At 48.3% G+C, this 24,278-nt stretch overlaps 3 protein-coding genes across 3 annotated transcripts; 1 reads left to right on the top strand and 2 right to left on the bottom strand.

The window, feature by feature from the left end:
• Positions 1–148: 148 nt before the first annotated feature.
• ankrd22 (ankyrin repeat domain 22) lies at positions 149–1,564 on the bottom strand. The gene is given in 6 exon segments (XM_085361101.1): positions 149–349; positions 424–522; positions 604–681; positions 768–849; positions 851–972; positions 1,544–1,564. Coding segments are annotated over 6 exon segments (480 nt in total). The 3' UTR covers positions 149–271.
• A 2,491-nt stretch (positions 1,565–4,055) lies between these two features.
• On the top strand, positions 4,056–10,727 carry stambpl1 (STAM binding protein-like 1). The gene is made up of 12 exons (XM_085361100.1): positions 4,056–4,084; positions 4,141–4,204; positions 5,094–5,311; positions 5,389–5,467; positions 7,199–7,294; positions 7,526–7,744; positions 8,210–8,360; positions 8,484–8,608; positions 8,694–8,831; positions 10,265–10,377; positions 10,467–10,566; positions 10,668–10,727. The coding sequence occupies exons 1-12, from the start codon at positions 4,056–4,058 to the stop codon at positions 10,725–10,727; spliced, it is 1,392 nt and encodes a 463-aa protein (XP_085217226.1).
• A 3,765-nt stretch (positions 10,728–14,492) lies between these two features.
• On the bottom strand, positions 14,493–20,398 carry LOC146627432 (actin, alpha skeletal muscle B-like). The gene is made up of 9 exons (XM_085361721.1): positions 20,358–20,398; positions 18,127–18,306; positions 17,754–17,882; positions 17,551–17,661; positions 16,519–16,603; positions 16,025–16,186; positions 15,750–15,941; positions 15,286–15,467; positions 14,493–15,211 (listed from the first exon to the last, which is right to left on the bottom strand). Exons 2-9 carry the CDS (start codon positions 18,253–18,255, stop codon positions 15,068–15,070), a joined length of 1,134 nt encoding a protein of 377 aa, XP_085217847.1. The 5' UTR covers positions 18,256–18,306; positions 20,358–20,398; the 3' UTR covers positions 14,493–15,067.
• Between the last annotated feature and the right edge of the window lie 3,880 nt (positions 20,399–24,278).

The raw sequence follows: 24,278 nt of genomic DNA, 5'->3' as shown, positions 1-24,278 counted from the left end.
TGGGGCGAGAATTTCTAAAGTTTGTTTTTTCTTTTTAGTTGATAAATTGCAACATTCAGTTAATTTTATGTCTTACAAAACAAGAAAAATGACTGTTAGCCTAGCTCGGTACAAAACCTGGAAGTGGAAACTAGCTTGTAGCCCGACAGGTGAGTGGTTAGCAAAGAAAACGCTGCATGCTAGGAGGTCTCTCTGAGATGCTAGCATCGTCAGCATAGAAGGCGGAGGAATCGGGTGTTGGCGCCCCCTGCTGTCCGCATGAATGAAAACTTCATTCCGTCTTCCTCAGCATGTTGATGATCTTTTGGAACTTGAGTCTGGTGGCAATGTCCAGCGGGGTTTCTCCGTTCTGTAAAAGCAGACACACGTGTTATCGGGTCACGGAAAGCGTCTTGTCACGGCGTGCTGCGCGTCTGTACGCACGTTATTCTTGATGTTGGGTTTGGCGTTTCGTTGCAGCAGCAGAGGAACCAGGCGATGACTTTTTCTCTCACAGACGTAATGAAGAGCCGTGTTCCCCTTCTGCACACAAAACACCTTTTTACTGTCAGGAAGTGGCCTGAGATTTTCAAATTAAACCGCGTTAAGCTCCTGTTCACGCACGTAGTCGACAGCGTCGACGCTGACGTCAGTGCTCAGCACGGCCTCCATCAGAGCCACGTTCTTCCTCTGTTTCTGCAGCTGCAACATAGAAACACCGGTGAGCAGATCAGACTGTGCTTTACCTGTATGATGTCACACTGAGAGAGACTGCTGATTGGCCGTACCATGATGAAGTATCCGAGCAGCAGGATGGGCATCAGGATGGTGATCATCAGATAATCCAGCAGTGAGAACGTCCTCTTGGAGGCAGGCAGCAATGAGGGGTGTGTCCCCGGTGTGCACCTCCTGAACATTCAGGTGGGCGGGGTCATTTTTCAGGAGGAAGTACAACTTACGGACGTCGCCCTCGTACGCTGCCTGGCAGGCCGGCTGAGGAGGAAGAGGAGGAATTACATGAGTTAAGCTCCTTATCAGCTGATCAGGAACAGCCCGGTCCGTCCAGTTTTCCGCTCCTATCTCACTCACTCAAGCTCCTCCCCTTTTAAGACCGCTTTCTTCTGATTGGCTGATTCTCAACATGTAAAAAATTAGATCCCACCAGTTTCTCATTATTATTATTGTTATTATTATTTCAATAAAACGATTGTGTAACATTTGCTATCTTGATTTCTTCTCATTTTCCTGTTTTTGGTAGTTTTCTGAATATTTGCAGTCATTTTCTCGCAGTGTGTTGCAGTACTTGTGTTGCTGTGATATCCTTGCAGTACTGCAGTCATTTTCGTGTCTGTCTTCATATTTGTTGTCGGAGTGATGCCAGGTCATTAAACTTCTACCTGTCTGTTTGTTTCAAGTGACGCTTTACCTGAAACTCAAGTGTGTGTGCACGAGAAATCAGCCCGAACCGGAAGAGCGCGCATGAGCCTTTCGGAGTAAAGAGTTAAAACCAGGATTAAACGTGTTTGTTTAGCAGAGAAAAGAGGGAAACAAAGCGCGCTCTTACCTCCGAGTAAACCATCCCCATGACGGCACGAACACACCTGAGCACGTCATGGTCCGACACGTCAGCAATAACACATCCGGATCCATTTTCAGAATAAGAGTCTCTTGCTGTTTCACTTCATTCAGTTTATTACTAAACACACCAGAAAACGTAGCTGAGTCTGGACGGCTTCCCGTTTCCACGTGACACTCGGAGGGCGCGCACGTGATCTCATGTGGTCTTTTCTTCCCAACAGAAGAACTTTTGCTTCATTGTCAGACCCGGTGCTTTTATTTTGTAGGCTGCAAAGAGAACTTTGTGTACTTTACCTGCTGATGTTGAGACATCAGAAAGAGCCCGAGGCACAAAGGAGGAGGAGCAGGAGGAGGAGCCGAAGGAGCAGGAGGAGGAGCCGGAAGAACAGACAGGCAGGTAAACTCAGAGCATCACCAGGCGGTTTGAATGTTTTCATATGAAATCAAACTTGAAAACATCAGCAGTGATTATCAGAGTCCAGAAGAGGGCGATAAACATCCGCACACACCTGATCACAGGTGCTCTCGGACCCTCGCTCTGCACCGCTCCACTTCCGGTGAGACCCGCTGTGATAAAGGCAACATGTCGAGCTTTAAAGCAGCTCTGCTCAGAAACATTTGAAACGGTGTCCTTTATTCTGAAAGAGTCTCACCTGCTGTGCTGAAGGTGTTTCGGATGGTTTCTGTTGCTGAGGCCCCGGATGTTCTGTGATGGATGTCTGTCACAACCAATCTGTTCGCGTCATTATTATTGATGACATCATTTGATTATGTTTGCCGGGTCTCTGTCTGAGTGAGACCTCCCGCTGTTCTCCTGCTCTCTGTGGGGGCTTTCTGCGCATGTGCACAGAGGTCACACCCGCCGCGGTGACACCGTAAAGTGCGAGTGAGTCATCTCGATCTCAGAGACGATCTCTGCGGCTACCATCTCCGCGGGTAGTTGGTGTGGAGCGGCGGCATCCTCCGGAGCTTTCATCCGTTTCTCACATCTGTCCCGCAGCTGGACCGGTCCGCACCGCCCTGGATCCGGTTCATCCTCCGCCGCCGGGCTCCATGTGTGATCGCGGGATGCAGCCGGACTGCGGGCTGAACGCCGACACCGAGCCGGTAAATCAATCATTTTCTTTATCGAGCTGATCAGGACCTGTAGACGTCATCATCAGGTGAAAGCAGCTGTTTCCAGATGTTTTCATGCTAAAGTTAAAACAGGGCTGTCTATTGGTTCCCCAGCAGCTCATTTTTAAACCAATCACTAATCAGTGAACCTGCTGATCAGCCTTTGGTTTATCGATAAATCTTGTAATGACATGTTGAAGCCTTCAAACTTTAGTTTGAAAGTCTGTGACGTAGCAGATAAAGACTGTCAACTTTTATTTTGAAAATAGAGACTCAATGAACCCAAAACAAAGAAATAAAAGTTTAATTTTTAATTTCAGTCACTGAGCTTTTTTAAAACAAGCTTTTATTTTGAAAAATAAATCAATTAATTGATCTGCTAATTGAGGTGTGTCCAGCTGTGACATCACAGCAGCCTGAAAGCAAACCTGTGTTTAGGTTTACATCTAGATTTAAGGCGCTCACAGACATGTCCACCTTAAATCACATGTTTCAGGGGACTCCATGCAGGTGTTCACCTTTAAACACCTGCATGGCATCATCATCATCGTCGTTGCTGTCAGGTTACCTCAGGTCGTCTGCAGGTGTCGATGTGTCGCCGCTGGCTCGTCAGCACCTGAACGATCTGAATGAGGCCGAGCTGGTTCAACTCGTCACACCTGCGTTACAAGCACTGAGTTCTGATTGGCTGACGGAAACGACGCCGACAGGTCTGATGTGTATCAGCTGATGTGAGCGGAGTCAGGAGCAGTTCAGTTTGATCCTCAGACACAGAGACGAGTTTAACTGGCCCAGGTGGAGGTGAGTCCCTCGTAACCTGCGACAGGCTCTCTATACCTGCCCATGAGGATCCCCTGGATCAGGGCCTCCTCTCCTCCAGGTGTTCACCTGCTGCAGGTGAGCCTCCAGAACTGATCCAGGACTGCCGTCAGACCAATATGGAGGACTTTGAGCTTCTGCTGAGCGTAATGGTAGGATGGACAGTTGGTGGGGCTGGAGTCTCACCTGTGAATGGTTATAAATGAAAATCGGGGCGAGTTTGTTCTTTCGAAGCACTTCCAGCCAGGTGCAACTGTTGCCACGGTGACAGTGGCGTGATCAGAGCTGTTTGTTTGGACACAGAAGCTTGTGAGGAGTGGGAGCTCGCCTTGTCTTCATCGGTTTAAGAGCGGCTGAGTCACCTCATGGTTAGTCGCTGGTTGCCACGGTAACTGTGGACCAAGCTGAAGGACAGGCAGGCATGATGATGATGATGATGGTGATGAGGGGCTGATGGGAAATAAAACAGCTTTAAAGGAACATTCCCCCCATATGTGGCGTTTCAAAGCTGCTCATCTTGTTTTTCTGTCTCCCCCGCAGTGAAGCATCATGGGAGGTGGCAGATGGACGAGCCGGCCGTGGGCCGACCAGTGACACGCACACGCTGAGACACACACACACACACACACACACACACACACACACACACACACACACACACACACACACACACACACACACAATGGAACAAGGCTTCAGCTTAAACACATTGGTAAGTACTGAGTGTGTGTGTGTGTGTGTGTGTGTGTGTGTGTGTTTTACTGATGCTGTGGGGACCCACACGTGTTCTTGTTACTCACAATGTGGGGACAGAAAAACACGCATCATAACAGCTTTACAACACAACAGTGACACGACTGCCAGCACGCGCTGAGGTCTACAACGACTGCATCATTTTACCTGGATGCTGAAAATCACGTCTCTTACTTTATTTTTGTCATTTAATTATTTAACTAAAAATGAAATAAAATGAAACGAGTGTGATTAAAAAAGTGAAAGAAAAAAAAGAGTTGTAATAAAATAAAATTACATATAAAATCAGAATCAGATTAGAATAAAATTAGAAGTAAAAGACAAAATGCTTCCTGATCAGTAAGAACAAAGTTTTATATAAAACATCAGATCAAAGGTGAGACAGAGTGGGGTTGTTTCTGTGTCGGCTCGGTGCACAGAGGTCTTCTTATTCTCGGCGCTCCGACTGGCGCCGTCATCTTAATGAGCTGAGCAACAAACGCTGCATTCAGGCTCCCAGCGGGGACGGGAAATCTCAGTTTCCTGCCTGAAAAACACATCAGCTCAGCTGTGACGCCATTCAGAGTTTTTAATGTCGGCTCCTTTAATGAGTTTCGTGTCCTTAAGCTCGTCACCTGCTATTAAACAGAACACACTTTTAAAATCTTTCACTGAGATATTTTATTTTACTTAGTGGTCGAGCCGTAGAGAAAGCCTCCTCAAACCCGGGTCTCTGAGGGACACGGGTCTCTGAAGGGTCGTTCTGAGCATCGATGACCGTTCCAAACTGAAATCATTGGTGCTCATGTTGATGTTTTTAGAGGCTGCTGCCATCTTTGCTCTTCTCTGACAAACACTTTCTTCCACAGAAGAAGCTGGCAGCAGAGCCCGACTACACAGACGTGTCGCTGACGGCGGCGGAACGCGTCCGAGCGCTGGGGAAGATGGGATGCTGCGTGGAGATCAACGAGGACATCGCGCCCAGACGCTACTTCCGCTCGGGCGTGGAGATGGAGCGCATGGCGGCGGTTTACCTGGAGGAGGGCAGCCTGGAGAACGCCTACGTCCTCTACACCAAGTTTATCACGTGAGGCTCAGTGGCGTTGGGGGCAGGGCTGCTTGGTGTTTCGCACAGCATGTGATGTGACGGCCGCTGTCTTTCAGTCTATTTGTAGAGAAGCTGCCCGCTCACAGAGACTACCAGCAGTGCACTGCCATCCCCGAGAAACACTTCATCATGAAGGTAACAATCGTTATGAACTTCCTGTTTTATTTTGAAGACGCTCACCTGCCTGCTCTTGAGCCACTTCTACTTCCTGTCTTTGTTTGTTTCCCCACCAGCTGCAGACAATCACCCAATCAGCCTGTGTGTTATCACTCCCAGCTTCCTGTTGCTCAGGTTGTTGCTCGCTGTGCTGCAGCTTTCCCCTCACCTCCTCCTGTAAGTGTTTTAGGTCGCTCCAGCTAGCAGCTGTTAGCTTCCTTTGGCCTCTGATGGCTCCAGGTAGCTCCAGCTACATCCAGCTAGCTCCTGCTGCCATGCTGGTTTAAAATCTGGCTCGATGGTTGTAACTCATCATTTGAGATGTGGTGGTTTGTCCTCAGATGTCGGTAGATATTCTCCAGGCTGCTTGTCGTTAGCAGTTTGTGGACAACACAGTGGCAGTTAGCTTCTGTTAGCGCTATGATGCTCGTCTTTCTCAGAGCAGCCTTCAGTCTGTCGCTCTTGTCTGAGTTGTTTTCCACGCTAGCAAATCTCCAGATCTGTGGGCCTGTTTCTTGTTGGTACTTAACAACCTTTGGTGCATCGATTCTGCCCATGAAGAGGCTTCAGCTGAGGCTTCAGGCCAGACTAACCATGCACTGTTTATTTTTTTAATCTTGGGATGTGGTGGAGTTTTAAAAAGTCAGGCTCAGAGTTGAACCAGGATTAAATGCTGTGCACTGCTGACACAGATCTGGCTCATACATCGAGTCTGTGGTTTGTTAGCAGGATGATGGAGATGTCACTCCACATGTTTAACACATGAACAAGTTTCCAGATCTCCTGCTCGATTTGTGCTCGGGGATGTTTCGACTGAGATCCTGTTGGCTGAAGCTGGTGGGCGGGGTGTTAGTGTTCAGGTGAGAGTGTCTGGTGGGTTGGAGCTGAGACAGATACTTGTTCGTTAATCAGCTGGCTTAAAAGTGCCGTGTTAGTCGCTGCGAGCAGGCTCGCCGCCGTCGTGTAGAAACATCTGTCCTGATGCTGAGCTCACGCTTTCACGGCTGCGTCAGAAAAGTCACGACCGTTTTTATCATGGTAGAAACACGAAAGTTTTCATCCCTGGAAGATTCTAGAAAACTGATCGTGCAGCAGAAACATCAGGAAACATCTGGAACTCGTGCAGTTGCCACAGCTGGAGCTTAAAGAGCAGAAACATAACAGCTGGATTTCACTGAACTTTAAAAGTTGAATTTCTGGGTATCGGTCTGTGAGATGGCGGGCGAGGGCGACCATTTCCGCCCGTCTCGTCGTATTTGTTCCTTCCTGTTTTTGTTTTGAGCGCGTGTGTCAGCGTTTCCTTGGTTTATTCTTAAATGTGATGTTTCTAAGTAGGCGACACAATGGTGGCTGACGTAGTTAAACTCGTTCATCGGTGTAAAGTTGGCTCGGCTGGTGGAAGACGTTTTTATAAGTGGTCGCTGGACGTCGCTGGAAACGTGTCCAGTCCTTAAACCAGACTTCAAATCTTTGTCTTGTTGTTGTGGCTGTGAAGGACTGCCTCCATCTGGCCCCTCCCCCTCATCACGCCAGCCCTACATCATGAATCCTCCTGAGTCCAGGTGGACCCAGAGTGACCTCTGTAAAGTCACACTCGTACATTTATGCTGTTTTTGGTGCTCCAGCTGCGGTTCCTCAGGTGTTCCTGCTGCAGAACCACACCTGGTTCTGGTCCTGGTGTCTTTGCTGTGACCTGTTCTGTCTATGCAGAAACTTCAGGAGGTGGCGTTTCCCCGTAAAGACGAGCTGAAGAAGCGCCTGGAGGAGAAATACAGCAGGGAACACAGCGAATACCTCAGAGCCCAGGTGAGTGAGTTTTCACAGTATTGATAATTGATCAGAGGAGCGCTCGGTATGGGAACGATCCAGGGGAACGGCCTCTGCGCGGTGAGTCCATCCCACCTGTCTTTCAGGTGAAGGTTAGGGTGTGACACGCCTGTCAGAGGTGACCTCCTACAGTGATGTTCAGACTAGTAGTCGTTTATTTTAGGTGAACTCGCCGCAGCCACCTGTACGAGCTCATCTTTGTTTCCTCAGAGCCAGGCGGCGGTCGTGGTGCACGGGTGTGGCCAGCAGCTGCAGCAGCTGTCCCTATTGGACGAGGACAGGAGAAGGTTCCTGCTGCTGGAGGAGGAGAGGCAGCGCGTCGCCGCTCTGCGACGCATGCAGATTGAATCGGAACAGTTTCGCTACTTCGAGGACCAGCTGAGACGCCAGGAGCTGGCCAATAAGAGAGGAGTGGAGGCGGAGCAAAAGGTAGCGTATTCTTCATAGTACAGGCTTAAGGAATTTCTCGCTGGCTTAATCTTCTCGATGCGGAAGCTGCGTCGATGTTTTGTTTCATACTGCAGTGCCTTTGGCAGCAGGACAACCTTCATGTACGGACCTGCCTCGTCCACAGGGAGCAACACTAGCTAACGTTAGCCAGCATTAGCTTACAAAGAGAGTCCAGTAAATGACCGGCTCAACACAAACTAACACTCGTGTCTCATTTTGACGTTAGAACTAGCTAAAGCTAACCAGCTAGCTGGTGTTAGCAGGGAAGCTAAGGTCGACCAGCTTTACACTCAGGATTAAACTCTAACCTGACTCTGAGCTAACGTTAGCCTGCCTACTAACAGATTAGCTTGTGAAGTACTGGTGTACTGTAATACTGGCTCAGACTACCGAGTACTGTGAGTACTGTGTAGTTTGACTGTGTCTTTCATGTTTGTGTTGCAGGTTCAGACCAAAGTGCCTGAGGTGACAGACGGCTCCCGTCTGTCCCAGCAGCCAATCAAAAACAGCATACGATCCCTGGGGGCAGACCCTAACAGAAACAGACTGCCTGCCCCTGTGAGCCAACCCGCCGCCACGCTGGCTGGAGTACAGAGTCAGTACACAGTCACTCCGTTTACCTGCGTTTACTGCGTACCTGTCGTATGCGGTGCAAAAGGTTCAATCAGACCTCCACACAGACGTTACGCCCTCTTAAAGCAGGTGTGTTTGTGTACAGGTGAGAGGGTGGAGGGCCTGAGGCGAGTCCTGATTCCCAAAGGGCTGACTCAGAGTTTCCTCTCGCTGGCCCGGTCAAACACGGCCAGAGGAATCGAGACCTGCGGCGTCCTCTGCGGACAGCTGGTGAGCGAAACGCACGTCCTGTCCCGCCCTCACCCATTTTCAGTCATATACCACCAGCCAAGCCCCGCCTCTCTCTCATTCTCAGACGCACAACGAGTTCACGCTGACTCACGTCGTAGTCCCCAAACAGACCGCCGGCCCGGATTTCTGCGACATGGAGAACGTGGAGGAGCTGTTCAGCTTCCAGGATGAGCATCACCTGCTGACGCTGGGCTGGATCCACGTAAGCATGCAAGCTGGGGGGAGGGGCTTGGAGGAGGTCCTGGAGCTCCATGATTGGCTCTTGTAGAGATGCAGTTAACCTTCTTCGTAGCAACAGCAGTTTGTGAGAACAGAAACAGTGCGACACTAAAATAAACTGTAAGGTTACCCGTCTGGTTAATGTCCTCACAAATGCCTCACTCGGGGCCTCTTTTGGTGAGTGGTTTGGTATCAAGTCCCCACAAGTGCTGTAAGCGAGCACACGTTCCTGAGAAAACCAGCGTTTCTCCTTCATTTACATGATCATATATCACCATGGAAACGGTGCCTGCGGTCGAGCAACAGATGAGCAGAGCGAGGGAGAGGTCTCACTCTGCACTCTCTCACCCTCCACGCGTCACTTCAGTCTAGGGCTGCCACGATTAGTCGACTATCAAAATCGTCGACGACTGATTTAATAGTCGACGTGTCGTTTGAAGCTTTGTAAGATCCCAAAAGACGCAGGAATAAGTAGCAGGATTTAAGAGTGTAATAACGGACTGAAACAGAAGATGGCAGCACTGCATGTACAAGGATGCCAGCTGCCGTTAAACCCCGAAGAAGAAGAAGCAGCTCTGTCCCAGAATTCATAGCGCGGCCCAGCTCAGTTTCCAACAATGGCGGCAGCTAGTTAGTTTTAATATTACTCTTATTATTCTTTCTGGGTCACAAAATAAACGTTTAACATATTTTCATGGAGAATGTAGCTGTATAAACCTCAAATATCGGCTCAGTTTATCAAGACACCGCATATTTTCAAAAGCGCTCCGACGTTTTCGGAGACGTCTGTTACCCACTAGCTCGATAGCTAGCCGGGGGCTAGGCTCACTAGAGCCGTGAGAGCACCGGACTCCCGGCAAATTGTTTTCAAACCCACCGCCGTCTTTCACTACTCAGGTTAAACATGATATATAAGTCACTTAGATAAATTAAAAATGTTGTTGTTTGGCTTTTTTTTTTAGTATTTTATTTGTTCCTGAGTAAATCTGTTTGGCTGAGATTAAAGTTATAGTTTTTACACAGCTGAATAAACGTCAAGCAGACAGCTGATTATCAGAAGTGTGAGATGCTCCAGAATTTACTCCGGTGTCCTGTTATATTTTAGATAGCAAGGAGTTTATTAAACTTCACCGAAACAATCTGCAAATTTCATTAAAATTGAATAAACTATCATCTTTCTTTATTTTTAGTTAGCACCTTAAAAGCTTAAAGCTGTAAGCTAATGATAGTTATATAAGAGCAGATGCTGCTGGTGCAATAAGCTGTAGTTTTACGTTCAATGGATGATGATCTGATTAGTCGACTAATCGCAAAAATAATCTGTGACTAGTCGACTATCAAAATAATCGTTTGTGGCAGCCCTACTTCAGTCAGGGTTGTAGTTCAGTGTGTGTGACCTCTGACCTCTGTGTTCAGACTCATCCCACTCAGACGGCCTTCCTGTCCAGCGTCGACCTCCACACTCACTGCTCATATCAACTGATGCTGCCGGAAGCCGTCGCCATCGTCTGCGCGCCAAAACACAACGAGTAAGTCTGTCACTGGAGCACGCATGTATGCCGATTTCCCACGAGGCCTTTCAGCCCGCTAATGTCGCTCCGCCTGTCTCCCCCCCCAGCACAGGTGTGTTCAGGCTGACCAACCTGGGGATGTCCGAAGTTTCTGCCTGCAAGCTGAAAGGTTTCCATCCTCACTCAAAGGAGCCGCCGCTCTTCACGGTGAGACCCTCGCCGAGGTCGACCTCATTGTCAGGATACCGCGTCCTGTGTTCAGCCCCGACTCTGAATCACCTGTAACCCGTCCTCTTTTGTCCCCTCAGGTGTGCAGACACGTCGTGTTCAGGGACTTGCGGCTTAACCTGCTGGACTTAAGGGTTTAGACAGGAAGCACTGGCAGGCTTTTATTCTGAAGAGGAAACTGTGAACGCACCGCCGGTGTTTGCTGACACGTTGTGATGTCAAATTTACAGGAAACTTTTAACACTTTTAATTTTTGGTGTTTTTGTTGTTGTTTGTTTTTTTGCTGCTGAGCCACTGCAGATGGGGGGGTGATCTCAGGCCAGTGAGCTGCTCTGATTGGGCAGTTAATAAAAAGCTTACTGAGACCTAACCTCAGCTGATGCTGCCGTCACAGCAGCGCTGTGAAAATGGCGTCTGCAGAGACCCAGATTGTGCCAAGTTCCAGCGTGGGCCAAGCTCCCGTCGAGGCGACTGCCAGCGAGCCGTTTGAGACGCAGTTTGATGTTTTTAAATGAAAGATGGACTGGGAGCAGACGTGAGCGAGTGCCTCGCCTGGAAAACGTGAACGTTGAAGCGTTGGCGCTCTCAAGGACGAAGTCTCTCCACGCTTCACTCAGACTAAAAATGACCTTTAACCGCCACAGCTTAGTTTCAGTGCTGAAATCCTGCTGCCATCTCTGACCCTGAATGCCTCGCGCGTCCACCTCTGAGCTTAAAGACAGGAAATCCTGATGTGGATTTCAGAATAAAACCTGAAGCTGCGCTGTCACCTGTGCAGTGTTTGCCCCGAGTCCTGCCTGTCAGGCCGCACCCGTCCTGCTGGGCCGCTGATCGCAGCGCTAAGGCGCCCCCGGCAGTCACCTGATATCCACCAAGCTTGGCTGTGACCTTACTTCCTGTTAGGCAGCTTCCCTGACACTCTGATTGGCTGTGGCGGTTCAGTCTTGTGAGGTTTGGTCAGAGGTGAAAGTCATTCTTTGAGCTCTTCGCTGCTGCAGATGTGAAACTGTGAGGAGACTCTTAACACTCTGTCATTTTAGGCGAGACCGTTCACGCCATAAGCTACTCTGACCTTTGACCTCGAGTGGGGTGCCATGTAAGGGGTGGCAGACAGCAGGGGGCGCTGCAGGCTCACCGGTGTGTGTCGTGTAACGCTGGCTGGCGTGGCGCTCACAGCGGGCCCTTTTAAACTTCTTGCAGATGAAATTATTTTCTGATGTTTCTCTCGTGGTGCGTTCAAAGCGCCCCGCAGCTGGAGGACTTCTCAGTGTGTGCGCCAGCAGATGTTTTCTTGTTGAGCTGTTGTGTGACTGTTTTTTGCTGATGACGTTTTGACAAACTGTGACCTGACTGCTGTTTTTAACTTTTTGGTAATAAAACACTCTGCTGCTCTAGCACCTGTATGTGTCTGTTTTTTGATTAAAAGTGTCTGAAACTGATCGCTCCACCCACCCACTCTGATCGCTCCACCCACTCAAACCCAGACTGCTCAGATCTTTAACTTCTCACACAAACTTGCTTTGAGAGGAAAAAGAAAGACGCAGTACCATCTTCAGGCTGACGCTTCACTTTGTTTGGAGGATTTCTGCACTCTAACTGCGGCTCTGTGGGACAGAAACTAAACGGTGGCGATGGTTGGAGCCCTCCTGCTACGAAGTATTCGAGCATTTGGTGTGTGACTGAGGGGTGTGATGGCAGCAACCTGACACTAATACTCAAAGACACGAGCCCGTTTGTGAGCAGCGTCGGTTGCACTTGTTTAAAAACACTGTTCTTAGCGCTGCAGCAGCGAGTACAGACGCTCTCGTACAAACTCATCTCCCTCTGCAGGACCTGTGGAAGTCCTGCAGAGGGAGATGAGTTTGTACGAGAGCGTCTGTGTTAGGATCATCATCATTTGGTGATTCTGTTCTCAGACATGGTTAATGGACTGATTCTTATATAGCGCTTTTCTACTCTCCCGGAGTACTCAAAGCGCTCTATACAACATGCCTCATTCACACCCACTCATATACACGAGTGCAACCTAACCTGTATTCGCACGCATTCACACTCCGATGAACCTGGAGGGCAAGGCTACTTGGCATGCAGACTGGGGAAGCCAAGGATCGAACCACCGACCTTCCGATCAGCTGATCTGCTCTACCATCTGAGCCACAGCCGCCCCGACATGTGAAGCTAGAGACACCGGCAACCATGGTCAACTGTCTTCCAGGGGCCAGAGCTAAAACAATGTGGGACTCTTTAGTTTTCTCTGGTCCCCTCCCCAATCAGACCAGCAGTGACATGTTTAGCCGCATGTTCTCCTTAAACTGCTGGCTGTCTGAGTGGCGTCCCAGAAACGATGTGGGCTTCATAGATAACTGGCAAACCTTCTGGAGGAAACCTGGTCTTGTTAGGAGTCAAGTCATCTTTATTTATACAGCACATTTAAAAGACATCAAGTGTCGGCCAAAGTGCTGAACTGAGGGATGATATAATAAAAGAATTAAAGTAGAAAGAAAACATTTTAAAAAGGAATTGTAAGACACGTAAGAGTATATAGCATATAATGTACATGCAAATATGCACATACATATACAAAACTGTACACATTCACACACAAGCACACATATGTGAACATAACGTATATACACATGCAACATCATCCAATAAAATGAGAGACCAAATAGACAGAATAAAAAAGATATCAAAGAGATCCGAAAGCCTTGGAAAATAAGTAGGTCTTGAGATTCGATTTAAAGACTTCCAAGGATGAAGAGGATTTTATGAAGGGGGAAGACTATTCCAGAGTCTCGGGGTGGCAATGGAGAAAGCCCTGTCACCTCTAGATTTGAGCTGGGAGCGTGGAACGGATAAAACCATCTGACTGGAGGAGCGCAGAGATCGAGTGGGTCGGTGCAGGCTAAGATCTGAAATGTAACCTGGAGCCAAACCATGGAGAGCTTTAAAAAGAAATAGTAAAACCTTAAAATCGATTCTATGTTTAAGTGGTAGCCAATGTAGAGATGCGAGTACCGGGGTAACATTCTCTCTCTTTCTAGTGCCCGTCAGGAGCCTTGCGGCTGCATTTTGAACAAGTTGCAGGCGTGACAGGCTCGAGTGACAGATGCCTAAATAGAGAGAGTTACAATAGTCAAGACGTGACGATATGAAAGCATGGATAACAGTTTCCAGGTCTTTAGATGACAGGATATTTTTTAGTTTAGAAATGCTCCTGAGTTGGAAAAAACTGCCACGAACGACTGGATTTATTTGCTTGTCCAGCTTGAGAGTGGAATCAAAAATGAAACCAAGATTTTTTACACGGGGATGTACATGAGCTGATAATGGGCCCAAATTGTTTCTTTTGAGACTAATAGAGTCTTGCTTACCGAAGATTATAATGTCGGAGCTGAATGAGGTCTCGTCTCTTCAGTGGGTCTCAGGCTCCGCCCACCCTGGTTGCACTCTAGGATGAACACCTGTCTCGGGTGGGTCTGCAGGAAGGGGTTATGCAGTCTGCTGGTCGTTAATGTTTACACTAATAAAGCTTTTTTGTTCATGCCTGTCGCGTCCGGAACTGTAGAAATCACAATTATTGTCTGAAGGCCGATAAAAATGCCCAACTGATTTTATTTTGCCAAACGGATCATTACGGCTTTGCCACACTGGTCCACTTGATTTATCTTTATTATTTAATAAAGCTGTATTGAAATGTTTAAGTCTTTACTGTCAGCAGCTGCAGTTCCAGCACGGACCACCAGGTGGCAGTACATCCCCCAGGACTTGTTCCCACTGCTGAGTTCAGTAAAGTTCACTTATTTTCAGTTTTACTGTTTATCTGCTTCACTCTTAATCAGCTTTGGTTGCTATGACAACAAAGTTCAGCTCAGGTGAAATAAAAGAGCGACGCCGTTCAGGTATGAGAGCGCTTTATTGTCTTCCTGGGTTCATTCAACCGCCACTTCCACGTTCACATCACCACCTTGTCAAATGTTACTAATACAGATAGCACCACGAGGTCACACCTACCCACAGGTCAACAGCAGTGACATCATCATACACCGTGTGACATCATCAGAGCGCCGCGTGAATGTGATCGATAGAAGACGACACCAGCGGGCAACATTCAAGCTTTATTCATCAAAAATAAAAACGCACTTTCTGACAGGAAACAGCACCAACATGGAGCTCAGAGGGGGCGGGGCCACAGGTGGAATGTGGGGTGGTGGGGTTGCAGAGGGCAAGCGGCACATTCACAGTTTGAAGGTGAGCAGAGAGGGAGGATGTTTGACTTTCTGGAAGTTCTTCAAAAACAAACATGACATCACTTTCTGTCCTCTGAAGTTAACGCTGTTGAGCGCTCTGACTTCCTGTCGTCCCTGCGGGCCTGATTTCTGTGTCTGATCTGGGGTCTGTTAGCGGGTGCTCAGTGCAGGCTAAAATAACGTTGTGCTAAAGGCGAAGGGGGCGGGGCTTGAAGGCCCGGGCGCAGCCTTTAGAAGCACTTGCGGTGGACAATGGAGGGTCCGGCCTCGTCGTACTCCTGCTTGCTGATCCACATCTGCTGGAAGGTGGAGAGCGAGGCCAGGATGGAACCGCCGATCCACACCGAGTACTTCCTCTCCGGGGGAGCGATGATCTGAGAGAGGGGTCAAAAGTTAACTAATTTTCTGCTGAATGTGAGTGAGCCTCAGTGAGGTCGTCAAGCCTCACCTTGATCTTCATGGTGCTGGGGGCCAGAGCGGTGATCTCCTTCTGCATGCGGTCTGCGATTCCCGGGTACATGGTGGTTCCCCCAGACAGCACGTTGTTGGCGTACAGGTCTTTACGGATGTCGATGTCACACTTCATGATGCTGTTGTAGGTGGTCTCGTGGATACCGGCCGACTCCATACCTGCAGGAGGACCGAGGACCAGATGCTGGGTTAGAGAGGTTCAATCAGCCATCAGTGTTACAAAAGACGGAGCGAACAGTCGAATCTGAGCTTTTCTCGATCGTCAGCATTGGAGAATCTGCTGATTGTCTTTGTTTTTTGGGTCTGAAGATGTTCGGACACATCAGATCAAGTATTCAGGAGTGCAAACTCAACAGATTAATAAAACAAAAAAAGTGTTTTATTAAGTAGCAGAGTTCTACTCTAACCAGGTACAGGGACAGACAGGCAGGAGGCACCGACCGATGAAGGAGGGCTGGAATAGTGTCTCAGGGCAGCGGAACCTCTCATTGCCAATGGTGATGACCTGCCCGTCAGGAAGCTCGTAGCTCTTCTCCAGCGAGGACGAGGTGGCGGCTGTCCCCATCTCATTCTCAAAGTCCAGAGCCACGTAGCACAGCTTTTCCTTGATGTCCCGCACGATCTCTCTCTCCGCTGCAGGCACACAGACAGACAGACCGGGTCAGAAACATCATCACAGGTGACTCTGACATTACCTGGAAGTGGGCGTGACCTACCGGTGGTGACAAAGCTGTAGCCTCGCTCGGTCAGGATCTTCATGAGGTAGTCGGTGAGGTCGCGGCCCGCCAGGTCCAACCTCATGATGGCATGAGGTAGGGCGTAGCCCTCATAGATCGGCACATTGTGGGTGACGCCATCACCTGAGTCCAGGACGATACCTTGAGGGTAGAGAAACAGGACAACTTTGATTAATAACCTTTAACTTTAACCTTTAAACCCACAGTTTTCAATCCGTCACCGTGACAACAAATATAATTAGAAACAGTGCAGCCATTCTCGCTGCTATGCAGATTCAGATCAAACTGAGGTTATTGTACTTGGCCCTGAAAATCATAGAAATATGGTCTCTAACCAGATTCTTACTCTGGATGGCATTAAGTTGGCCTCCAGTAACACTGTGAGGAACCTTGGAGTCATTTTTGACCAGGAGTAAAGCACCAAAACTAAGATGAGATTGTGATTAAGGAGAAAGTAGGAGGTGTGGTCCAACCTGTGGTACGTCCTGAGGCGTACAGTGATAGGACGGCCTGGATGGCCACATACATGGCAGGAACGTTGAAGGTCTCGAACATGATCTGAAAACAAAAAAATCGTGGAAATATTTAGTGTTAACCATCAATCTGTGTTCCTCCAGGAACAGACAGAAGAATCCAAAACCTGCAGTTCCTTTAGCATCCAGCAGAGGCAGCAGTGCGTCAGCCCCCCACAGACTTCCACGTTGAAACTTTACACCAAAAATAAACATTTTTAAAGCCTGATGCACAAACTGTTTGGTCTCTGTAGATAATTTGCCCTTCTTAACATCTGTTTTTAAATCATATTAAGTTTGCATTATTAGGGGCATGGTTACTTTGGCTGACAGGTGGATAGTGACACAGGTGGCTGTAGCTGCTAGCTGCCTGCTAGGCTTTGCCTCAGCTAATTGGAGTCCATGAACTGGGCCTCTGGACCCAGTGTTGTGCTGGTGGAGCTTTTTGGAGCATTTTAAATGATGTAATGTGACCAGTAACATGGCTGCTGTAAGGTCACTGTGCTAACAGATAATCCCAGGAGGCTTAGATCCAGTTTGCTGAGTGTATGTTACTGATTAGCAGGTATCTGCGTCTGCGTGATAAACCTGTACAGTGTGTGGATACAGACTGATAGCCAAGAAAACTAGCATTAGCTTATAACTTTCAGCATTCCACCCGCTGACCAAATATGTTCACTTCCTGAAGCAAAAACCCACTACGGCAGTACCCATAAACTTAAGATTTAAAATCTGACTTTGAAAAAATTAATGGGTGATGTCATGATGTCCATTTTTTATCTACAGTCTGTGGGATACCTGCTTCATCTTGTTGTTTGTTGTACTGTAGTGTACTTTCATACTGCAATACATTATATATATATATATATATATATATATATATATATATATATATATATATATATATATATATATATATATATATATATATATATTATCAGTACATGTAGAGCACTATACTATAGTACTGCATTACTGTGGTACATGTAGTACCTGTGTCATCTTCTCCCTGTTAGCTTTGGGGTTGAGTGGCGCCTCAGTCAGCAGGGTGGGATGTTCCTCTGGAGCCACTCGCAGCTCGTTGTAGAACGAGTGGTGCCAGATCTGACCAATCAGAGAGCAGAGCAGCAGTCACACAGGTGTGTGTGTGTTTGCGCGCGTCCATGTGTGTGTGTGTGTGCGTGTGTGAGACACACCTTCTCCATGTCGTCCCAGTTAGTGATGATGCCGTGTTCGATGGGGTACTTCAGGGTCAGGATTCCTCTCTTACTCTGAGCCTCGTCACCCACGTAGCTGTCCTTCTGCCCCATGCCCACCATCACTCCCTGCACCACACAGAGCACGCTCAGTTTACTGTCTGGTACTCACCTGTGCCCACTAACCTCGCTGTCCCCTGATTCTTCAATAATATATTACTGTCATAATCCCGACATTTGTAACTGGATGTGCGTGTGTATGTGTGTGTCCCTGTGTATCTGTATATGCATGTGTGTGTGTCTGTTTCTGTGTGTGTGTGTTTGTTTCTGTGCATTTGTATGCATATGTCCCTGTGTGTGTGTGTGTTTGTACCTGGTGCCGAGGCCGGCCCACGATGGAGGGAAAGACGGCTCTGGGAGCGTCGTCTCCGGCAAATCCGGCTTTGCAGAGACCGGATCCGTTATCGCAGACCAGAGCGGTGCTCTCCTCGTCATCACACATGACTGCAGGGGGCGCTGTAGACGAGCAACGACACTACGACACCGAGTCACACTGCAGGCAGAAGAAGACGCAGGTTCAATTACTTATCATCGGCAGGCGTGTGTGAGCGCTCGCCACTCAAACCATCCACATGTGTCACATCCCAACATTATTCTGTTTGAGCCCTCAGCGCCGCGGCGGCCTGTGAGGGCTCACGGCTCTGACGGAGATCCAACCACTCGACATTTTTGTTCATTTGTGCTTTTGGAGACAGTTTAAAGCTTCAGCAGGAAGTGAGCAGGGAAAGGCAACTTCGACACATCGCATTGAAGGTCACACCGAGCCGGGCTGAAGGTCCCTGCAGTACCGCACTCCACCACAAGATGGCGCAGTGAGCTGACATGACCTTCAGCAGGTAAGAAGACGCTCCTGTTGAAGCAGTGAGGTTAAAATGGATCGTCCGCACAGAGGGAAACCTGCCCGAGGACCTCACATCATCCAGCTGCAGCACCCCCCCAAACATGAGGCACTCTGGGAAAACTTCCTAATTAGGACATGAAGCAGAGTCCTGCCTGTGTTTGGTATGCTCGCTCGCCCTCTCTCCCTCCCTGTGCTCTCTCTGCCTCCCTCCCCTCCCCATGTGTCCCTCATCGTCTCCTCGCCTCCTCACCTCACATCTGTCCATATTTAGTCATGAATCTGGGAATCGAATATTTCTGATTTTCCCTCCAGCAGAGCTCATGGGCTCAGTTTGCCCTCAGTCCTGCCTGCCAGCTTCGCTCGACATCTGTGGCATAAACTCCAAACTAAACCTGCAGCATCAGCTGATTTCATCTAACTGTCATCCAGATGTTTAATGCAGAGGCGAGCACAGCTGCATGAAACACAAACCTTTCAAATTTACCTTTTAAACCATGAAACATTTTTTCTGCAGATTTCAAACTGGCTGTGAGCAGCAGGGGGCGCTGCTGCACCGCCCTGACAGGTTTTACAGCTACAACTACATGTGTGTGTTTCACGTCTTTCCCTTTCTTCAATTTGTAGAAAAAGTTTTAAGGAAAAAAAATCTGCTTTGATCTTTAGCTAAAATCATAAAAACTGTTTTCACGTCTCTGTGCTGCCGCAGGTGTGCTGTAAACACACGAGGCCGTGTGTGTTCAAACTTTAAACACACACGGCTGAGAGGCAAAAGTAAAGACATCACTCGTCCTCACACGAGGCTACGGAGGCCTGTTTGTGCCAAAAAACTAAATTCAGAAATGATATGGAAAACACAGACACACTCCCCATACCTGTGTTCAAGTACAAGTTAATATTTGATTTTCTTTTTGTATTTAATCAATATTTCAGTTTTTAAATATATATTTTTCAGCCTACATTTGATTTTTTTTCTTTATGTTCTTCAAATTTCTCTGGGACATCAGATGCTTCAGAAGCATGAGAAATGTTTCATGTATTTTTAGTTTTCACCAATTTCACTCTGTGGGGGGAGTCACTGCCCCCTGCTGGCTGGAATGGTCCACAGGTTTCTCTTATTCATTTAAAGCTGATCGGAGAGCTTTGCAGAGCTCAATGAGGATTTAATCTGATCAATGTTCAATTAAAGTTTCAGTTTGAACCAAACTTCAGTCAGAAAAAGTCCAATTTTAAACACACGAGAAACACCAAAGTTTCAACGACCTGAAACATGGAAAAACACGCGAGGAGCAACAGGAGGAGGAGAGAGGAGGTGAAAGGTGCCACTTTCTCACTGTTCACTACAACCACGAGGAGCACAGCAGAGAAGGACACAGAGGAGGTGGAGGAGAGGCTTAATGAACGGAGAGGAGGTGAAAAAGGTTCCATAGCTTTTACACAGTTTTACATGAGAAAGAGCAGAAAGGAGGAGAGCGAGGAGGTGCTGGAGGAGGTGAGCTGTGAGAAGAAACTGGGAGGTGATGGAGGAGGTGAAATCATGGAACTGTAGAGAAAATAAAAGAGGTAGACGAGGCGAAGTAAAGACAGAGAAGGAGCTGCAACATTTTTAAAGTGTCAGAGCAGAGGAGCAGAGAGGAGGAACGGCAGCTTCATCACACTTACGCACAGGCAGCCAGGTGAGGAAGAAGAGGTGGTGGAGGTCTTACCGTGGTGGTGCAGGGCCTGCTGGGATGTGGGGGCGGGGGCAGGACAGAAGTGAGAGTCTGCAGAGCTGCGACTGAGTTTATCAAGCCTCCACCTCCTCCATCCATCCCTCCATCCCAAACAAGGCTCTGAGCCCCCTCCCGTCTCCTCTCTCCCCCCGCGCCTCCCCCACTCTCCCCTGCTTCAGTCCTTATAGGGCAGGCCTCGAGGGAAGCAGCCAATCACACGGCTGGTGGTGCCCCCGGACTTTCTCCCATCATTCACTGCATTCCTCAGAGAGAGAGGAGCGCCGAGGGCTCCTGGAGATCACACGGCCAGTGTAATCAGGTTACACAGCCAGAGTAATCAGATTACACAGCCAGAGTAATCAGATTACACAGCCAGAGTAATCAGATTACTCAGTGAAAGTCCTACTTTCACTGTGATTGGGGTTGAAGAGCAACTCCTCTGGCAGTTACAATGATGAATGAATGAAACGTGCATCGCCCCCTGCAGGCTGCTGGCGGTATGCCTCATAAGCCCTGCCCCCTCCACGTTAACAGCTGGGATATAAACCAAAATTAAAATAATAATTAACCCTTTAAAGCCGGTCAGAGCGGGCATGCTCCGTTTTGCGTAACTATTTTTAAATCCCGGTAGCTCTGCAACCACGTAAGCTAGCGCAATAATTTTTTTTGCATATGAAACCGGAGGAGTTGTTCTTACATCTGATGCCATCAGCTTGTCCTCGGTCACGGTTTCCTTCCACATAAAGCTTTGCAAAAACTGCATAAAAAGCACTTGCAGGAACTAAAACATAATATTCCAGAAACACGCTTTGCCGATCTGATCAGCTGTTCGTAACACTTCCTACGTCCATCAACATGAACTATCGCATATCCGCCATGACCTGTCCGAAACCGGAAGTGACGTCATTTTCGCGGAAATGTAGTTTTTTACCATCAGGGCCTCATGAGCCTATACTGGTGTTTTTAAAAGTTATCTTTGACTTTATGACTTTGTGTCGTTTCTGGGATGCTGAGGACTCATATTGCACTGCTGGAAATAGTTAATTTTGATGCACATGCTGGTTTTTGCAAATTTGCACTATAATATTTATTTTCGTTTTTCCTGCAGTGTATAGAAATTGGATTTCAAATAGAATAGAATTTCAAAAATAAAACTATGAAGACACTTAAAATAAATTTCCTGTGGTGGGAAACTATTTTGTGCAACTTTTTTGTATTTACAGTTTTGAGGGATAAGCCTCTTAAATTTCTCTAACTAGAAATATATGTTAAAAAACAAAAACGATTTTCAATTTTTTTGTACTTTATTGCACTTTTTTGCAATTTATGTAATTTCTATGCACTTAATGCATGCATATTATTAAAATCTGGGCTGTAATGGTTGTATTGATGTATAGCAACTTGAAATGCTCCCAAAAATGGCTCCACAGCATGTAAAAATATAATATAAGCTCTGGCGGGCTTGGTTCTCTGGTAGGTCTTAAAGGGTTAAATAATAAATAATTTCTGCCAGATAAGGCTGAAGCATTTTCTTTTTCATGACTTCAGTTTGCATTATTAGGGGCGTGGCCTGTCCGACTGAAGGGTGGATGCTAGACCACGCAGGTCCATGCACACCTGCAGAGAAGAGGCAAGACCTGTGTTTGAGCGATGGCCGAGCGCAGCGGTCACCTGGATTGTGATGCGCCGGAGTTGATTGGCAGCACGCCGTACTCACAGTGAGCTCTGTTACTGCGAGTCCTGCGTTCAGGTGGGCCTCGGCACCTGCAAGCCGCTGTGCAACCCGCCTTGTCCTCAGTGTTTCTTCTCTCCTTTTAATATTGAGCTGAGCGACGCAGACATATTGATGGTACTTGATGTTTGATGTGGCGGACTGGTGACTGCGTGTTTGTTCCAGCTGTTCCAGCTATTCAGCCACATGTCTCCAGGGTGTTCCTGGGCCTCTGAGTGGATGGACCAGGGTCGTGCTGTAAAGGTCAGATGCTGTTTGCTGACAGTGTCTCACACCTCAGCCCTCCCCGACACCCTGCTTGTCCTCACCCTCCGTCTCCAAGGAAACTCGACACGGTGGGCACGCGTTTCTGTTAGCGCTGCAACAGACTTCAGCTCAAACTCTTTTTGCTGTTTTCACCACGTTAACAAACTACATGTGACCCCGTTGAGACCCAGTCCTGGTCCTGGTCCTGGTTCAGCAGGTGCTGAAGTGCAGCTGTGTTTACTGTCAGCAGCTGGTCTTTAAAGAGACCGAGAGAATGACCTCCTTTCAGCTGCTGACACACACACACACACACACACACACACACACACACACACACACACACACACACACACACACACACACAGCAGTCTGAAGTGTATTTCTATTAGTTTCTACTTTTATAGAGTGATGTGTGTTTCTGTGCACTGTGGTCGTGGTCCTCGGGGTTCCTGTCTGAAGGATTCAGGATCTCTCGGCATGCTCGGACTCCAGCTGACTCTCAGATGAACTTTGACCCCTCCCCTGGCCTGTTTCCATTCTCAGCTGTGCTGCTGCCAACAGATTTACATTCTCGGTGAGCTGAGCGCAAACACAAACGACTCTGAGGGTGTGACTGATGCACGACGGCTCAGGGAGGGCCTCAGAGGCGACACCTGGAAAGGTACATCAGACTTCAAAACAGAGCCGAGTGCTGGGGGCCAAAGGTCACTCTAAAACTGTAAACAGTGACACGGTTGGCCCTGGATACTGAGCGCCTCCTTTTTGAAGAGCTGAACCTTTCTCTGATGCGCGTCACTCTTCATCTCCAGGTACTTTCTCCTCACCGCCATACTGTCCATGTAACCCCCCCCCTTTCACTGGCGCTCGCAGCTCCTCATATGGCTGTGTATCGTGTTCATTCATACACAGACTGTACACGCCTCAGCAGCACGCCAAGGAGGTGACATCATCTGTTTACGCTACAGCGCGTCCTGAATGCAGCACGCACTCCACTTGTCTTCAACGTGGGACCCTGAGTCCAGCATTCCCAGCATTAAAGCTCCTTTGGCTGGATGCTGAACCATAAATTTCCCCCACTGCAGTGTGAGAGTGTGAAACTGTGCATGCAGATGATAATCAACGTGTGGAAATATAAGAAGTAAACGTCCCTCTGATTTCTGTTCAATATCAGCTCTGACTCAGACGTCATCAGCTCCTCACGTCACTGTCCGCCTTTAAACTGTCTCTGCAGTCATGCTGAGGAGCTGTCAGCTGCTCGTCCAGCTCAGCAGCAGCTGACAGACCCACACACTGAGCTCCTGCTGTGAGGCTCTCGTACCAACACGTCCCAGAAGGCTGCGCTACAGAATAAAAGCCAGCCCTTGTTTATATACAGTCTGTGTATTTGATCCTCTGTTTGCAGTTGTCTCTCTCTCTCTGTGCGTGCTTTAAGTCTCTTTCTGGGGTATTTAGCAGGTGACCTCTGACCTCTGACCTCTGCTCGGTGGAGCTAAAGAGGAGGAAATGCTGTGGTGATGCATGAAGCAGTGAAGGATGTGTTGGATGAACGCTGCACAGCTAAACAAGGACAGCAGCGGGATGCCACCGCCACACCCACTGTGCTTCCTCCCTTTACACGAGGAGGAGGAGGAGGAGGGCTGGGGCCAAGTCTCCTTTATTTACTGACCTCCTTCCTTATTTGGAGCCACAGACAGACACTTCCCCCGGTGTCTGTGGTTTTAGGTTGAATTTCTCCTCATTTTTTCCCCTGGCCTTTCTGTTCCTGAGGAGTTGTAAGGAGGGCGGAGCCTCTGTTGTAGGAAGTTTTGATTTGGTCGTAGTAAAGTTTCCTTTTAAGGAGAAGCAGAGACCCGGACACATTCCTCCCTCTGCCCGGCGCCTCGTCTCCAAACACTACGATACCCATCAGCCTCAGCAACCGTCTCCATGGAGAAGAG

The sequence above is a fragment of the Diplotaxodon limnothrissa genome, linkage group LG8 (genome assembly GCF_057381915.1).
Source record: "Diplotaxodon limnothrissa isolate DT_005_m linkage group LG8, D_limnothrissa_male_GT1.1, whole genome shotgun sequence".
NCBI lineage: Eukaryota > Metazoa > Chordata > Actinopteri > Cichliformes > Cichlidae > Diplotaxodon > Diplotaxodon limnothrissa.
This window is presented reverse-complemented; position numbering and strand designations above follow the sequence as displayed.

Coding starts and splice junctions, on each gene's coding strand:
- stambpl1 (XM_085361100.1), top strand. CDS start 4,056: ATGGACGAGCCGGCCGTGGGCCGACCAGT. Junction 7,745..8,209: donor GAGTGGAGGCGGAGCAAAAG/GTAGCGTATTCT, acceptor TTTGTGTTGCAG/GTTCAGACCAAAGTGCCTGA. Junction 10,567..10,667: donor AGGAGCCGCCGCTCTTCACG/GTGAGACCCTCG, acceptor TTGTCCCCTCAG/GTGTGCAGACACGTCGTGTT.
- LOC146627432 (XM_085361721.1), bottom strand. CDS start 18,255: ATGTGTGATGACGAGGAGAGCACCGCTCTGGTCTGCGATAACGGATCC. Junction 17,883..18,126: donor TGGGCCGGCCTCGGCACCAG/GTACAAACACAC, acceptor TGTGTGGTGCAG/GGAGTGATGGTGGGCATGGG. Junction 16,604..17,550: donor ACAGGGAGAAGATGACACAG/GTACTACATGTA, acceptor TTTTGTTTTCAG/ATCATGTTCGAGACCTTCAA.